Here is an 18841-nt window from a genome sequence, read left to right as displayed (position 1 = left end):
TCATACACTCTTTGATTCACTTTTGCAGTCCAAATCTCCTGCCCATCATTCCAGTCAGCTAACCTGCAAAATCTTATTTGTATTGTTATGCTCCCCACCGAAAATTTCAGGTGCATATAGTTTCCACTTTGTCTGTCTTTCAGTGTGTCACAATGGTTTCAGGTTGATAACTCGAATATTCCTTGCTTGCTTAGAAGGAAAATTATACAGATATTAGATATAGAAAAGGAAAGGAAAGGAAATCTCAGTATTGATTGTTTTATGGTCAACAGTCAATGTAACTATTCCGAAAAAGGGAGTGGAGGGATGGTTTCCAAGTTTTACTTAAGTTTTCCTCTCTTGGTTGAGGATGGAAGATATGGGTAAGGAAAAGTCATATTTATTATGGGTAGGTCAAGAAAGATTTAGGTAAATTGTTTTGTGTTGATAACTTAAGTTTCCTTTATTTGATTCGATGAAATTTATATATTTATTTATAAATGAAGGGGAAGGAGAAGAATCCTTTTCATTAAGGGGTCAATAGGTAGGTCACTGCTATTAAAATATTTCAGAAAAATAGTTTATGAGAGGTAACTGTAAGTTTAGATTCCCTTGCTTGATTGGAATAAAACTTATACAGATCTAAGATAAATTTAAGGTAAGGATAAGAAGCCTATTGAAATTGGGTCAGTATGATAATGGTCAAGGTCACTGTTGCAAAGTATGGACAATTTTACAAAAATGTTTTTTCGGGTTGTCTAAATTTGAGTTTCTCTAGATTGATTGGAATGAAACACAGAGTGAAGGTAAATCCGTTTATTGATTATGGAATTATAAGGTCAAAGGTTGGGTAACTATTACTAAAATTAGAAAAAAGGATATCCAGATGGTAGCTTGAGGTTCCTTTATTTTCTTGAAATAGTACTTATACAGAAAAAACGGAAGAAAAATGCTTTGAATTGGTTTGGGTCCAACAGGTTAAAGATCAAGGTCACTACTTAAAAAACATCTGCAAACTAAAAAACAATAGGAATCATTACCTTTTCATTCTTGAGAAAAAAAACAGTAAAATGCACATCTTATATTTAATAAATAATTATAAACATGCCCACTTTTCCCCATCCCCGTTCCAGTGAATAAAAACAAAGCTACGTCCATGTTCTATCACTTTCACTGTTCATCAAAGCAGATACATTATTATATGTCTCTGATCAAAGTAAAAAGTAAAATCACAAAAATACTGAACTTAGAGGAAGATCAATTGGGAAAGTCCATAATCACATGGCAAAATCAAATAACAAAACGCATCAAAAACGAATGGACAAAAACTGTCATATTCCTGACTTGGTACAGGCATTTTCAAATGTAGAAAATGGTGGATTAAACCTGGTTCTATAGCGCTAACCCTCTCACTTTAATGACAGTCTCATCAATTTCCGATATTTTTACATTGATGCGTTAAATAAACAGACACAATAAATATAATAGTCAAAATATGGGTACATCAGTCATCATCGTTTAACAATTTTAAAAGGAACAATTTAACAGAACACAAAAACATCTACTATCTACGAACACATTTATTGATTTGAGTGTCTGACGTCAGAAAATTTTATACGTCACATAAATTTGTCGTTCAATGTACGTACAAACAATTTTAAAATTTTCCTGGGAATGTTAGCATACAGGGTTGAAAAATCAAAAGTATGTAAGAATAAATTTAAGAAATAGACCGAGATTTAAGTAAGTGTTTTCTTGAGAGAAAAAATAAATATAATCTCTTTCTATAACAGACACTTATTCCTTAACTTTTATTGAAACCCAACATCAACAGTTATTTCACTTTATTATCGCAAACGAACCATTCCATTGGTAGCAGTTGATTGTGACCCATGATGCGATCTTCAATGGAATACACAGATTTCCGGATATCAGATCAGATGTGAACTACCTATATAACAAAAATGGTTTAGAAATCTTTTACAAGATGGAAGACAAGGCCACACTGGAAATTCAGTAATGCTTATTAGGAGTAGAAATTTAAAAATCCTGAAGACTGCTTCCGAAAACCCCTACCCTTTCAGCAGGTATATATTCTCAGCTATGGGCTGACATTAATTGTGAAAACTGTGCAAAAATTCTAAATAAATTTCTGACAATCTTTTAAAAAAGAAATATGTTAATTCAAAGGAAAAGAAAACTTCTACCTGTTAGACTCATTGGGACATCCAGTTTAATTAGTGGATTTCGATATATCACGTAAGCAATCGGACTATAACCAACAGGAGCCTCTTACTATCGTTTTCGCTAAGTTATAAATTTTACAATAGCATTCAGACCATTATCCAAATCACCTTCATATCAAGCTCATCAGTATGACAAGCTGTTTTTAGATAACTTCACTATTAAGATATCTTAAATGCAATACGATATTTTGTATTCTTCACAAGAATATCTTATTTTTAATTTAGTTAATGGGGCGTCTTATTTCGTTTATAGCATATTGTGTTACTATATACAATATTATTTCATCTGAAATGAAAATTAGATATGTTATATACATATAGTTTAATTATAAGATATCTATTAAACTAAATTGGATATATTATATCTTTTTAAGATATCTTTTGAACTTATACGATATACAAGATTATTTTTCATTTAGCTTTAAAAATATATAAGAAATTTTATTAGATAACTTATAAAACTATAAGATATTTTGTAATCTATACAAGCTATCTTATATGAGATATTTTATTTGGTTTATAAGATATCATATTTGTTTCATATTATACCGTATTAAGTATTATATTATATCTTATTTAGTCTTTGCAATGATATCTTAAGACCAATCCTTGATTTATTAGATATCATGTATCTATTTTAAGATATATCGTATAAATAGTTTATAAGATATCTTATTGTGATCAGACAGTCATTATTTGAAAGCAAATAATACAAGTATCTGCATCGCCATCGGTATTGATTTGAGTCGGTACATAATCTGATAGTCTATATCATGTATCTATCGCTGAGGGCCCTCATGGGGTTTTTGATTATGTGATTACTTGGCCGTTTTTTTAATGATTATTTGATTATTAAGCCAAATATTTCATGATTATTTGATTACCTAGGACTGTATTTTTAGTTTATGATTATTTGATTACTAAAGATAAGCAAATATTTAATGATTATGTGATTATATTGGCAAAAAAATGGTGATTATGTGATTACTAGGACCCCCCCCATGAGGGGCCTCATCGCTAATGAATTAACCTCAAAACCTCAAACCGATTTGTCATTTGTTTTCATAAAACCTTTCAATTTGTATATGAGAACGGCCGGTTGTCAGAACGCACTTCATCTCAGTTGACAACATTTTCTAATCCTTTAACATGTTTAACAATCTTAACATCTCCACTTTTTTCTAGATGACAAAAATTTAGAATCTCTGTTTCATACATGTATGTATACAGGAACACTTGAATATCGGATTTAATAAACATTTCTGGGAAAGCCAAATACACCCGGAACTTCCATTCATAGAAATGACACATTGTACGATGTTAAAATAAAACAGGAAAATCCATTGACTATTTAAATATAGTATACCTGGATTTCGTGGTAACTATAAACAATAACAAATACTTTGACACGTGGAAGTAGACACGACATAAACATTTTCGTTTACATGTAATACATATCATTTAATTTAGTATAAAAACATTGTCAAAATGCTCTGCTACATAAACTTAAACTTAGAACGACTACAAAACTTAGAAACAGTTGAAAGAAATCATGGGGATACTGTGGACAAAACTAAGTGAGACGTTTTCGTACTTCACAGAAACTGGACATTGTAAAATTTTACTGCTGGGTTTAGATAATGCAGGTATGTATGTGCTTATTATAACTTTTGTATATCTAAAAATGAAAACAGCATATTGAAAAAGATTGTTTTGCTCGATCGTTCATTTGTTATGTTTTGTTATCTTTTGCCGGCTTGATTTTTTGTTTAAATTTATTGTTCAAGTATTTTTACCATCATCTGTGTTTTTCTTTTTCGTTTCGTTCATTTTTATTTTTTTTGCACTTTAACTGTTTGACAGGGCGAAAAAGGGTGTTGTATAAGGGGATTTTCAAGCAGTCTTTAGATGGATATTTTTAAACTCGAAGGAAAAAAACAATTTGCTTTTCGTTTATTTAAAAATAAAGATTGATTTGTTGTTGTATGCTTAACGCCCAGTTGTTAATATTTCATGCATCAAAGAAGGGATTTGTAAAGTAAAACTATACAAATCCTTGATCAAAGGAGGCCATATTGATTTATATCATAATCATCTTTAGGAGAAAGAGTACTCATAAAACCTAAATTAAACTTGAATTTGAGAGAAGTCAAAATTTAAGCTATCGCATTTTTGAATTTGTTTCTAACTTCCAATACATTGTTTTTATAGGAAAAACTACAATTCTGTATAAACTAAAGCTTAACGAAGTTGTCAGTTCCATTCCCACATTAGGATTCAATGTAGAAACAGTCACGCCTCATAAAGGATTGGAGTTTACAGTGTGGGACGTTGGAGGACAGGAAAGACTACGAACCCTATGGAGTTATTATTTCCAAGACACATGTGGTATGATCAATGTATTTAGTAATCAAAGTGTATATCTATATATCATGAGTGTTTATTTTGTTTATTTTCAACATTCAGATCGAATAAAGATGAAAGAATTATTGGATATGCCTTACCTTTTTAGCAGGAAAATTAGATTTTTTAAAAAGCCAAATAATACAGTGTACTGAAATGTTTCATTTGGGCGTAACCTATATATATATATATAAGGAATTGTGGTCAGTACTTTTTTGCATCTTTTCTTATAGGTTTGATATACGTAGTTGATAGTAATGACAGAGAACGGTACGAAATGGCTAGAGAAGAATTATTCCGTGTCATTGAATCAGATGGGATGAGAGATGTGCCAGTCGTTGTCCTTGCTAACAAACAGGATCTACCAAGTAAGTATCATACATAATTCTTGTTTTAAAAATCCGAATCAATCATCCTAATTTGATAATGATACAAAATAACATAATTTGTTTCTATCATTCGTCTAATCACATCTGACAATTTTAACCTTACACATGCATTCTCTTGTTGAAACCTTAATAAAATGTTTGGTAAATGATTTTCTAGTACCTAGTATAAAAGGCTATGAGTTATTCGTACAACTGTAAAATTATTAAAGTGCAACCATTGTCAAAGATGGGAATTCTATAAATAGGCACAACAATATGAAAGATCATTCATCTCTAGTTTCCCTTCATACATTATCAATCAAATTGCACTTTTAGTTTGGATTTTCATATTTGTTTCCGTCTTCTCATCTTTCCAAACAACCGAATTTATGTTCCATCTCAACAGGGATTCATATCTAGGAGTCTATTACCAAGGAATGTAAACAACTAACGGTTACTGTGCGGCTTAAAACAAGCAAAACACATACAGTTGAGTAAGCTTTAAAAGGCATAGGATAACAATGTGTTAATCAATTTAAAAGACAAACTCAACGGTCTATTGAAGTTAATAACACAAAACGATAAAACAATTATGGTAAAAAGTAACAAGTAACTGCCTTTCACGTTTTAACATGTTTTCTGTGAACTATTGCTATAGCCATTCGAACTCCGAGTAAGCCAATGATTAATTTCATTTTCAAATTACTGCAAAAAAAAAGGTATTAACCACTAAACCAAACTCTAAGGTAAAGTCACCATTATGCCAATCCAATTAGAACGTCTATCATGCATAACACGTCGAAAATTTTATTCTTTAGATTCACCAAAACCAGATGTTTTGGCAGAAGCACTATCTCTCCAGAAGTTGAAAGACAGAAAATGGTTTATTCAGGGAACTTGTGCAAACAGTGGTGAAGGTTTATATGAAGGTTTAAATGAAATGGCAAAACTTGTAAAAGACTTCAAAAGGACAAGACAGAGTTGGTAGATGGAAAACACCGAAAAAAGATACCAGTTTATTTAAATTATAATGCAAGAAACATATTTCTTGCTTGAAGAAGTGTGAAGATGCAAACGATGATGCAGATTCTTTTCGTTTTATTTGCTGAATGCAAACTGTGTTGGATCCTACATTGAATTACCACTGCTTCCAGGGAAGGAGAAGGAAAACAGACATTGTCAGTGCTTTAAATCATATTTTGATTGACATATTACTGTAAAAGGTATCAACAACAATTCTACATGCAAACACGCAGAAAACAGAAATATCCTTGATACATTAACCATCAATAAATTTGTCACAAAACTTGCAATCTGTTTGTCTGCATTACAAAAATCCACAAACTCTCATTTGAATTTCAGAAAGTTTTCAGATAATTTTGAAAGGTAAACATTCACCAAAATTCTACCTTACCGAATGTCAGTTTAAAATTATCACCGAACTTTTATTTGCCATACGCAACACGATGGGTACTACTAGTCGAGCAGAAACTGCTGAAACTTCTGGAGCACCGTAGCGATCTGGCTTTTTGATGAGGTTCGTGTTGCTTAATCTTAATTAAGGTTCCTATGTAGTGTTGATGGGCTGCTTATATATTCAACTTACCAAATAATGTGTTTAGGTATAACCATACTTTATAAGAAAATTATATTAAATGTGTGTGCATGGTGCATGAATCCAGTATCTCTCCTAAAAATATCATGGTGCATGAATCCAGATTCTCTGCAATGCAGCGCTTACACTTTGCCTGTTTTTCAGTGTGTCACAATGGTTTCAGGTTGACAACTTGAATATCCCTTGCTTGATTGAAGGATACTTATACAGAAAAAAAATATATAGAGAGAAAGGAAATCTATTGATTGTTTATTGGTTAATAAAGTCAACAGTAGTATACCGCTGTTCAAACTCATAAATCCATGGACAAAAAACAAAATCAGGGTAACAAACTAAAACTGAGGGAAACGCATAAATATAAGAGGAGAACAACGACACAACACTACAATGTAACACACACAGAAACGGACCAAGCATCAGACAAAATCCCACGAGTATAACAAATATAACATCAAAACCAAATACATGAATTTGGGATAGACAAGTACCGTGACACGTCTTATCGCAATGTCAATTTACACTCTAAAATAAGAGAAAACAAACGACGCAACGTTAAATTGTAACACACATAGAAACGAACTATAATATAACAATGACCACATTCCTGACTTGGTACAAGACATTTTTAAAGGAAAAAATGGTGGGTTGAACCTGGTTTTGTGGCATGCCAAACCTCGCATCTGGTTTAAAATTCAATACGCCAAAAACGGTCAAGGTCACTATTCCAAAAAAAAAGGGGGGGATCGGTATAGGTTATAACTTTAGTTTTTCTCTCTTGATTGAAATAAAATTTGAGATGATATAGGTAAGGGAAAGAAGTCTTTTTCATTATGTGATCAATAGCTCAAATGTGAGGTCAAGAGAGATTTAGGAAAATTGTTTTGGGATGAGTAGGATCTGCTTACCCTTCCGGAGCACCTGACATCACCCCTAGTTTTTGGTGGGATTCGTGTTGCTTATTCTTTAGATTTCTATGTTGTGTCATGTGTACTATTTTTTTTTCTGTTTGTCTTTTTCATTTTTAGCCATGGCTTTGTCAGTTTATTTTCGATTTATGAGTTTGACTGTCCCTCTGGTATCTTTCGTCCCATCTTTTAGTTTCGATTACGTGATTGGATGAAAATTATAAAGATAAAAGCAGGGGGAATGAGAAGAAGCCTTTTTATTTAGGGATTAAATGGCATTGCTATTAAAAATAGTTTGAGAGGTAAGTTTAGATTCCCTTGCTCTTGATTGCAATAAAACGGATACAGATGTAAGATAAAGTAATTGGAAAGACGCATATTGAAATTGGGTCAGTATGAAAAGGTCACTGTTAAAAAGTATGGAAAATTTTAGAAAAATGGTTTTCGGGTTTATAATATGACTTTATCTTGCTTGATTGGTATAAACATGATAGAGATAAGGGAAAGAAGTCTATTGATTATAACGTTTTGAGGTCAAAGTTTGTTACTGCTACTAAAATTGGAAAAAGGGTATCCAGATGGTATCTTCAGGTTCACTGGCTTTCTTAAAATAACAATAATACAGAAGAAACGGGAAAGAACAAGGCTATTGATTTTGGGTCCAACTTGTTAAAGGTCAAGGTCACTGCTTAAATAAACATCTGTGCAAACTAAAATATAAAAAGAACCATAAACTCTTTTATACTCGAAGGAAAAAAACACTAAAATCCACAATCTTATAAGTAATCAATAGTTATAAATGTGGCGACATGCCCACAAAAATATATAACCTCTTAAACACTTTTTGATTCGAGCGTCACTGATGAGTCTTTGTAGACGAAACGCGCGTCTGGCGTAGATATAAAATTTTAATCCTGGTTTTCTATGATGAGTTTATTTACAACCACTGGGTCGATGCCACTGCTGGTGGAGATTTATTTCCCCGAGGGTATCACCAGCCCAGTAGTCAGCACTTATGTGCTGACTTGAGTTATCATTGATATGTTCATAATAATAAATTAACTGTTATGAAAACTTTGAATTTTTTTAAATACTAAGGCTTTTCTACCTCAGGAATAGATAACCTTAGCTGTATTTGGCAAAAGTTTTATTTGGCCTTTTAAACATTTTTTGATTCGAGCGTCACTGATGAGTCTTTTGTGGACGAAACGCGCGTCTGGCGTAAATATAAAATTTTAATCCTGGTATCTATGATGAGTTTATTTACTAAAACAGACCTTCATTCTTTAACTTTTATTGAAACCCAACATCAACAGTTATTTCACTTTATTATCACAACTAAACCACTCAATTTATAGCAGTTGATTGTGACCAATGATCCCGTCTTCAATGAATCACACATGATTCGATATCAGATCAGATGTGAACTACCTATATAACAAAAATGGTTTACAAATCTTTTACAAAACTAAAGGCAATGCCACACTTCTTCTGAAAAAAACCTACTTATTCAGTATCAGTTCTCAGCTATGGACCGACCTTAATTGTTAAAACTGTGCAAATGATACACTCTTACATGTGTGAGTCATTGGCACATTAAGTTTAATCATAGGATTTTGCTGCATTAAATTATTCAAGTCTTAATATCTTTTGCCCTAAGTTTTAAATCTTGCATTAATACCATTATCAATTTAATTTAATCACGCTCATCGTTATGACAAGCTGTTTTTTTTTACTTTCAATTCATCTTAAAGTTAATAGGATATCTTGAATCTTGAAACTAGACCACTCGCCCACCTAGACTGAACGAATAAAATTTCAGCTTTCCGTGGCATAGTGCTACCTTTCCTGCGTCCGTATAATCTAGAGTTGTAACACAATACATGATAAATTAGGAATGAAGATGGAATTGATTGCAGATTAGCTAGATTATCTGTCCTGAAGGATCATAAGATGCAGTCACAGAAATACTTATTTGATAAGTACGTTTGAACAAGTGACAACTTTACGATTTATCAGATCAAACATTTGTAAAATTTGCTTTAACATAGTTGTGCTGATATTTAGAGTATAAATATTATGTGTTTTAAATCGTGTATCACCTTCAATGCTGATCCAATCGACGGAGTTATTCAATATATATAAGCTCTCTATAAATCGCTAATAAATTAACCCAAAATCGATTTGGCATATATAAAACATATCAACTTTTATATGAAAACGGAACAAGTACCGGTTGTCAGAACGCAGTTGACTAATTTTTGACAATATATCTAACCCTTTAACAATCTTAACATTTTCAATTTTCTGAATGACAGATTTAAACTCTATGTTTCATACAAGTATCAGTACAGGAACACTTGAATATCGGACTCCTAAATTATTTTCTTGTGCCGAAACTTCCATTCATAAAAATGACACGTACATTATACCATGTTTAAAATTAAACAGGAAAATCCATTGACTATTAAAATATAGTATACCTGGGTTTCGTGGTAACTAACAATAACAAATACTTAGACACGTGGAAGTAGACACGACATAAACATTTTCGTAAATATGAAATACATAGCATTTAAATTAGTATGAAACATTTACAAAATGATCTGCAATATTAATGTAATATTACAAACAACTACAAAACTTAGAAACAGTTGAACAAAATTATGGGGATACTGTGGACAAAATTAAGTGAGCATAGGCGGATCCAGGGTGCCCTGGGGGGCCCGGGTCCCCCTTTCGTGGGAAAAATTTGGTTGATTATATAGGGATCATTGAAGCATGACTGGAGCGGGCCCCCCTTAGGTCAGTCAGCGCCCCCCCCCCCCCTCCTTAGGAAAAGCTCTGGATCCGCCACTGGTGAGGCATTTTCGTACTTCACAGAAACTGGACATTGTAAAATTGTTATGCTGGGATTAGATAATGCAGGTATATGCTTATAATAACTTTTGTATATCTAAAAACGAAAATATGATATTATGATTGAGTGTTTTGTTCGATCGTTCGTTTGTTATGCCTTGTTATGTTTTGACTTTGAACAGGAGTCTAATATGACGTGCTTCTTTCGCTTTGTGAATAAACCCATGCTCTAAATCCAATAAAAATTGTTTGCACATGCGTATATTGACTAATGCAGAATAATGATTTTTTTTTCAAATTGGCATGCATTTAGTTTAAACATATTTATTTATAGAGGATTGGGAAACAAGTGTTGCAACTTATATTAATCCCTTTCCACTTTGCGGGTGTGAGTGCTGCCTTGTAGCGGCATTAGCCTGCTCTTTTTCGAAATCTACAAGGGTGTCTTTAACGTGCAAGAGATATGGCTCTCTCTTAACACGGGTCAGCCATTTATCGTCCCCTTCCGACGGACTATCAGCGTTTCCTCAAGACCATACTCGCAAATGGTTTCAAGGGAGAGCCGAAAATTCAGTCACTGAAATTTTCATCCCAGACGGGGTTCCTGGTTCGATTCCCGTCTGGGATGAAAATTTCAGGGACTGAATTTTCGGCTCTTTCTTGACACCATTTGCGAGTATGGTCTTGAGCAAACGATGATAGTCCGTTCTGCATTTGATTATTCCATTAACTTAAAACACTTCCAAACTCTTAATTGATGCATATGTTTCTACTATTTCATTTATCATGACTGTATAATGTGTTGCAATTGGAAATTGACATATTTGACCTAGATACGACATCCGTTCATGCTGGCTGTTCAAACTCCTCCTTCTAAAAAATCACAATGTTATTCATTTGCTTCTTTACAAACAAAAAAGGAGGTTCATGGAAAAGCCTTCACAAACCCTCTCCCCTTATTCACATCGGACTAAGAAATTACAAATTAGAATCGAAATAATTGATGCAAGCTATACTTTATTGTAGTTTTAACATGGGTAGTCGTTATATTCATGTTACTTTAGCCCTCACTATCGCTCGGGCAAAAATAATCACGAATATAATGCTACCCATGTAAAAACTACAATAGAGTATAGCTTGCATCAATTATTTCTTAAACATATACATTTTTAGATATACTGTTCCTAGATTTATTGTTCTAAGTATTGTTATCACCATCTGTGTTACTCTTTTTCCGTGAGGCGGAGGTCTATTTTTCGCACTCTAACTTTTTAACAGGGTGAAAAAGCCAAAAAAAGAATAATATTTAATGTGTGTGCAAGCTGTCAGGAGATTGATATTCAACACTTTGAAATAAAAAGAGTTAACACAGTTTGTCGCGGTTTTCATTTATCATAAATTAAAGATTGATTGATTATTATTTCAATTACGCCAAGCTGTTAATAATTCATGCAACAAAGTAACAATTAATCTTAAGGGTAGGTGCTTCTATATGGATCGACCGGGGGTGAAGGGTGAGGTGACAGTTCATTGTACAAAAAAGGGGATATGTTGGCATGATAAGCACAGAAACTTTATTTTGCATTTAGCTTTACAAAACCTATGAACTCCTCGAAGAGTTGTTCCAAAATGTTTTTATATCTCAGTCATCTTCAAGGGAAGGAAACATATGAAAAACCTAAATTAAACATGAATTTAATAGATTTAATCTATTGCCTTTTCACATTCAGTGTTTCTAACTTCCAAAACATTGTTTTATAGGAAAAACTATAATTCTGTATAAACTAAAGCTTAACGAAGTTGTCAGTACCATTCCCACAGTAGGATTTAACGTAGAAACAGTCAGGCATAATGGATTGGAGTTTACAGTGTGGGATGTTGGAGCACAGCAAAAATTCCGAGCCCACTGGCGTTACTATTTCCAAGACGCATGTGGTATGTTTAGATGTTCAATGAATTTAGTTGTTGAAGTTTATTAAGTTATATTTGAGTATTATTTTTTTCCCTACATCCAGATCGAATAAACGTGAAAGAGTTATGGATTATGCCTTCCTTTTTTTAGCACGAAAATTATTTTTTAAAGCCAAATAATGCAGTGTATTAGAAAATAAAATAACAAAAATACTGAACTTCGAGGAAAATTCAAAACGTAAATTCCCTAATCAAATGGTAAAATTAAACGATAAAACACATCAAACGAATAGACAACAACTGTCATATTCCTGACTTGGTACAGGCATTCTAAAATGTAGAAAATGGTGGATTGAAACTGGTTTTATAACGCTAAACATCTCACTTGTATGACAGTCGCATCAAATTCCATAATATTTATAACGATGCGTGAATAAAAAAGACATAAAAGGTAAAAAAAAAAATGTTTCTTGTATGCATAAGCCATAGTTAGAACTGTGTAAAGTAATTATTTCATTTGCATCTTTTTCTTAAGGTTTGATATACGTAGTTGATGGTAACGACAGAGAACGGTACGAAATCGCTAGAGAAGAATTATTCCATGTCATTGCATCAGATGAAATGAGGAAAGTTCCAGTCGTTGTCCTTGCTAACAAACAGGATCTACCAAGTAAAAATCATACAACATTATGCTAATAAGATTTGAAGAAATCCGAAACAATCGTCTTATTTCGAAAATTATACATTACGCTCTACACTCACCCACTCACTCATCCTCTTCGTGCCTAACAGCACATAAGGCCTCAACCAGTACTCGCCACATTTGCCTGTCTTTTGCCTTCTTCTCGATCTCCTTCCAGGTTTTCCCAAGGTCTTTCATCTCTGATTCTATCATTCTGCGCCAGGTCTCTTTTGGCCTCCCTCTTTTTCGTCTACCATCAGGTGTCCATCTTAAAGGGGCACTAGCTGTCAAATTCATGGTCACCGATTTGACTCATATTTTAATAGTTGATTTATAACAATGTAAAACATTTATCCAAACTATCAAAAGTCTAAAATAAACATTTTACAGAGCATGGGGTAGGTAATATATAGGTTCGTTTCGTGTGTATTTTAGTCCAGACGCCATCTAATTACCTATCGGTTTGACCTCAGATGACCATATAAGCGATGTAAACATAAATAAAGATATGAATAGATAAAACCAACACGTGCAATTGGATTTTTATAGGTCTGTTTGATTTTATTTTATAGATTAAAAATAAATGTTTCTCATTGTTTTTAACCGTATAAGAATGATTTTATGTGCATCGAATTAGTAATTAAATGATTTACCGTAGTTTCACTTTCATTGTTGACATTCTTTTTCTTGAAATAACCAGTACACGTACAATGCATGCGTTGTCAATCTCTAGCTAGGGGTTAAATTGAAGTTCACTTGAATACGGATTTAAAGAGGTCGACTCATTCACTTGCAAGTGAATTACTAATTACCAATGTTTCTTATCGCAATTTGACAAAATTGAACCTTTTTGACTGCAAAAAGTAAATTGCTATTTCACTATTTCACTTATATTATTGATTGAACAGAAAAAAATCAAACTTTAGATTTTTTTGTATCTCGTAGCTAGTGCCCCTTTAAAGCAATCTTGGTGATATCCTCATTTCCTTTCCTCAATACGTGGCCAATCCAACGCCATCTCTTCCTTTTTATATCTGTCTCAATACAACACTGATTGGTTTTGTGGTACAGGCCTTTGTTGGAAATAGTATTAGGCCAGAATATCTTACAGATCTTCCTTAAGCAGGTGTTATGGAATAAGGAAAGCTTTTTCATGTCTGATTGGATAATTCTCCAGCATTCTGCCCCATATAGAAGGACTGACTTCACATTGCTGGTGTATATTCTGATCTTTGTTTTCAGAGTGATTGACCTTCTCTTCCATATAGGCTGTAGTTGGCAGAATGCATATCTGGCTTTGCTTATTCTGGCTCTTATATCTTTTGCTGTTCCATTGGTGTTACTTAGCATGCTTCCAAGATATGTAAAGTCCTCAACCTCTTCTATGATGTTATGTCCCAAGTACACTGGTTGAATTGTGTTACTGCTGATGTTCATGAGCTTGGTCTTCTTCTCATTAATAGTCAGGCCTATACTTTGTGCTGTTTCATTCAGTCTGGTGGTTTTGTTCTGCAGGTTGTTTCTTCAACGGTTTCGGTACTTATACATCTTCGGATTTCAAATGTTTGGCTTTGAGCGTTCCTGATGAAGGTAAATCCAGAAAAGCGCTTCGGACGCAAGAAATTAATAACGTGTTGTTTTCAATATTTTACATCACTGGGTCGATACCTCTGCTGGTGGATTATCAGTCCCCGAGGGTATCATCAGCTCAGTAGTCAGTATTTCGGTACTGACATGATTTAACAAACTTTACTAAAACTGTCCGTTTTTAAATTTATAAATTATTAAGAAACTAAGGTTTCAACTCCCTCAGGCAAAGTTGTCTTTAGATGAATTTGGCTTTTTATTTTAGGTATTTTTGACATACAGCTCTTCAACGGTTTCGGTACTTATACATCTTCGGATTTCAAATGTTTGGCTTTGAGCGTTCCTGATGAAGGTAAATCCAGAAAAGCGCTTCGGACGCAAGAAATTAATAACGTGTTGTTTTCAATATTTGTTTCTGTTGCTGGAAAGTAGACAGATATCATCTGCAAAATCTAAATCCTCAAGAAAAGAATTCATGGTCCATCTGATGCCTGTGATTTCATTACCCAATGTTGTTCTCATACACCAATCTATTGCTGTAATGAATAAGATAGGAGAAATTACACACCCTTGTCGTACTCCAGATGTTACTTGGAACCATTCTAACTGTTAACCGTTATGTAATACACAGCATTCATAGTTGTTGTAGAAAGCTTGTATTAAGGTGATTATTTTAAAAGGTACACCATATGCCCTAAGGATGGCCCATAAGCAACTTCTTTTAATACTGTCAAAGGCTCTACGAAAGTCAATGAAATTTAGGACTAGTTTGTTTTGCCACTCTATACTTTGCTCTATTATATTTCTGAGTGTAAAAATATGGTCGATACATCCTCTATCTGATCTAAACCCTGCCTGCTCTTTCCTCAGAATTTCATCTATAGCATCATCTATTCTGTTTAAAAGTACTCTCAGTAGTATCTTGCTTGGTACTGACAGCAAAGTTATACCACGCCAGTTGTTGCAGTCACTTTGGTCTCCTTTCTTGAGTTGTTTGATTATAAGACCCTTTGCCCAATCATTTGGAATAGTGTCATACCTCCAGATATGTTTAAACAGTTCATGAAACATGGTTGTGCTTGTTTCTATGTCTGCTTTAAGCATTTCAGCTGTTATTGCATCTAAACCAGGTGACTTCCCGTTCTTGAGTCTAAGTATTGCCTTCCTGATTTCATCCCTTAATACTTCCCCAATATCGATGTATAGTTCCATTTCAAACTGTTCTATAACTGGAACATCTGCCTGGTGTTCTGCATTCAATGTTTCTTTATAGTGTTCAGTCCACCTCTCCAGTTGTTGACTTTCTGAGGCTAGTATGTTACCATCCTTGGACTTACATGGAACACTGGAGCTCGTGTGCTTACCACTTAGTTCTTTAGTGATTTTATAAACAGTGCTGTTCTCCTTTAGAAGCTGCTGTCTCTGCTTCTTTAGCAAGTGTCTCTAGGTATATTGCCTTATCTGCTTTTGCTTTACGTTTTACTTTTTTGTCTTTGACTGAATATTCTTTCCTTAGGGTAGTTTGGATTCGTTCTGATTTTGTGCTGTTCAATTTAGTCTTTATGTCTTTTCTCTGCTGAATGCTAGTCCATGTGTCATCACTTATCCATTTCTTCCTTTCACTTTGTCGGAGCCCTAGAGTGTTCCTTGATGTTTCTTTAAACACAGTTTCAATCCTACTCCATCCCTGTTCTAAGATTTCTACAGTACTTGGCTTGTTGTCTTGTAGGTTTTCTAACACTTGAAACCTGTTTCTTAGCTCGATCTTAAATTTCTTGAGAATTTCAGGTTGTTTTAATTTGACTGTATCGAATATTTCCCTCTTGTTGGTTCTATTCTTTACTGCTTTTCTTAGCTTCAGTCTAATTTTACCACAAATCAAGTGATGGTCACTACCACAGTCTGCTCCTCTCATAGCTCTCACGTCACAAAGTGAGTTTTTCCATCTTCCGTTTATCATCAAATGATCTATCTGGTTTTTGTCAGGACCATTTGGGGAGTTCCATGTGATTTTATGGATGTTTTTGTGTTGAAAAAGTGTACCTCCAATAATAAGGTCGTTATCTCCACAAAAATCTACAAGTAGTTCTCCATTTTCGTTTATAGTGTCAAGTCCATGTTTGCCCATAACTCTTTCTCTATCTAAGTTATCATCTCCTACTTTAGCATTCATATCACCTAAGACTATAAGGATGTCATGTCGTGTTTTTTTGCAGGTTATACTTTGGAGTTTCTCATAAAAAGTTCTTTTTGTTTCATCATCTGCATCATTTGTTGGTGCATAACATTGTGTCGTTGTCATTTTGGCATATTTGGAATGGAATCTTGCAACAATAATTCTCTCATCTACTGTGACCATTCAATGAGTGCACCTTTAGCCTTTTTGTTCATGATAATAGCAACCCCTTGGTGATGTTTATTATTTTTTCTATCTGAGTATATAATCGTTTCACCTGTAGATGTTGTAACAGATCCACAGTCAGTCCACCTGCATTCGCTTACTCCAAGAATATCAATATTGTACGATTGCATCTCTTTAACTACCTGGGCAGTCTTTCCACATTCATACATGGTTCGTACGTTCCATGCTCCTATCTTTAGATGTTCTTTCGGCCCCAGAAGGTTGCTTTTCCTGTTGTTAGCTTCTTGAAAGCTTTCACTAACAACGTTCATACTGTTGCCTTGACAACGTGCATCCACTGGTATACCGTTGCAATTGTTTATGTTTACTGGTCTGGTTTCCGTAACTAGAGTTGGTTTTTTTAGGAGACGAGATAGTTAGTCTTGTGCTCAACCCCCTAACCTGGAGAGCCAGTGGATTTGTAGTTGAGGTTCCATTCCCCTACGCTCTACAATATCACAGTATTTGTTTTAGTATTCGTTTAATCATGTCTGTCAATTATATTCGTAGACAATTATCTTGTTAAAACATTACAAAAAAATAATAGTTGGTAACATCATGGATTTATCTGGTATAAAAAGCATTGAGTTATTCGTATAGTATAAAACTAATGCATATAAAATGTCATTATATTGATTCGAAGAGAATTCGCCATAAAGGGGAGGGCAATTAAATTGTCCCCATTATCAAAGATGGGAATTATATCTATAGGCTCAAAATTAGAATCGTCCTGAATATGCATGAAATATTTGCCACTGGACGTTAAGCAACCAACAATCAATCAATCAAAATTAGAAAAGATATTTCGTCTCTCGTATTACAACATATATCATTAATAAAATTTAATTTTGCATTTTTAGTTTGAATTTTCATATTTGTTTCTTTCTTCTCGTCTTTCCAAACAACCGAAAGTATGTTCCACCGCAACAGACATTCATTTAAAAATTAAAAACAATGAGCAAAACACACCGTATCACTATGATAAGTTGTGGAAGGTCTATCATAGAAAAGTGGTAAAGAATCCAAAAGACAAACTCAACGTCTTATGGAAGCTTACAACATAACAGATATAGACAATTATGGTAGCCAGAAACAAGTAGCTGCTTTGTTTGACTGTAAATTATATTTCTAGTTTTCTATGAACTGTTGATATGCATTAGAACTTCGGGTAAGCAGATGATTAATTTCATTTCAAGTTACTGTAAAAAAAAAAAGAAGAAAAAGTATCAACAAACAGACCGAACTGTAAGGTAAAGTAACTATTACCAGTATGTCAATTCAATTAGAATAACTACCATGCACGACATGTCGAAATTTTATCCTTCAGATTCACCAAAACCAGATGTTTTGGAAGAAGCACTTTCTCTCCAGAAATTAAAAGACAGAAAATGGTTTATTCAGGGAACTTGTGCAAACAGTGGTGATGGTTTATGTGAAGGTTTAAATGAAATGGCAAAATTTGTAAAAGACTTCAAAAAGACAAGACAGAGTTTGTAGAAGAAATCACGGAGAAAGATACTAGTTTATACAAATTATAATGCAAGTAACAGATTTCTAGCAGCAAGAAGACTTTCAAGTGTGAAGTATCCCAACAATGATGTGGATGCTGGATACTACATTGAATGGCCACGGTCTTCTCGACAAGAAGAAGGAAAACACGGACATTTTAGATGTTTATATCATACTTTAATTGCCATATAAGAAGGATGTTATAAATTCTTATATCACGTCTGCGACAACTCTACATGTAAACAAGCAGTAATTGGGGATGTCCTTGATTTATTTTCCATCAATAAATTCGTTTCAAAGCTTGCAATCTTTGTATCTGTATATATGATTGTATGTTTGAAACCCTGTTTGCAAGCACTTATTAGTATAAAATTAA

The 18841-nt window shown here is 33.6% G+C and overlaps 2 protein-coding genes across 2 annotated transcripts; both read left to right on the top strand.

Moving 5' to 3' along the window:
• The first annotated feature begins 3572 nt into the window (after positions 1-3572).
• LOC143068298 (uncharacterized) lies at positions 3573-6309 on the top strand. The gene is made up of 4 exons (XM_076242233.1): positions 3573-3871; positions 4437-4613; positions 4862-4996; positions 5815-6309. Exons 1-4 carry the CDS (start codon positions 3778-3780, stop codon positions 5982-5984), a joined length of 576 nt encoding a protein of 191 aa, XP_076098348.1. The 5' UTR covers positions 3573-3777; the 3' UTR covers positions 5985-6309.
• A 4113-nt stretch (positions 6310-10422) lies between these two features.
• On the top strand, positions 10423-18684 carry LOC143066734 (ADP-ribosylation factor-like). Its single transcript, XM_076239545.1, has 4 exons — positions 10423-10444; positions 12137-12310; positions 12822-12956; positions 18284-18684. The coding sequence occupies exons 1-4, from the start codon at positions 10423-10425 to the stop codon at positions 18451-18453; spliced, it is 501 nt and encodes a 166-aa protein (XP_076095660.1). The 3' UTR covers positions 18454-18684.
• Positions 18685-18841: the final 157 nt, after the last annotated feature.

Source organism: Mytilus galloprovincialis, chromosome 3 (assembly GCF_965363235.1).
Source record: "Mytilus galloprovincialis chromosome 3, xbMytGall1.hap1.1, whole genome shotgun sequence".
NCBI classification, from domain to species: Eukaryota; Metazoa; Mollusca; class Bivalvia; order Mytilida; family Mytilidae; genus Mytilus; species Mytilus galloprovincialis.
This window is presented reverse-complemented; position numbering and strand designations above follow the sequence as displayed.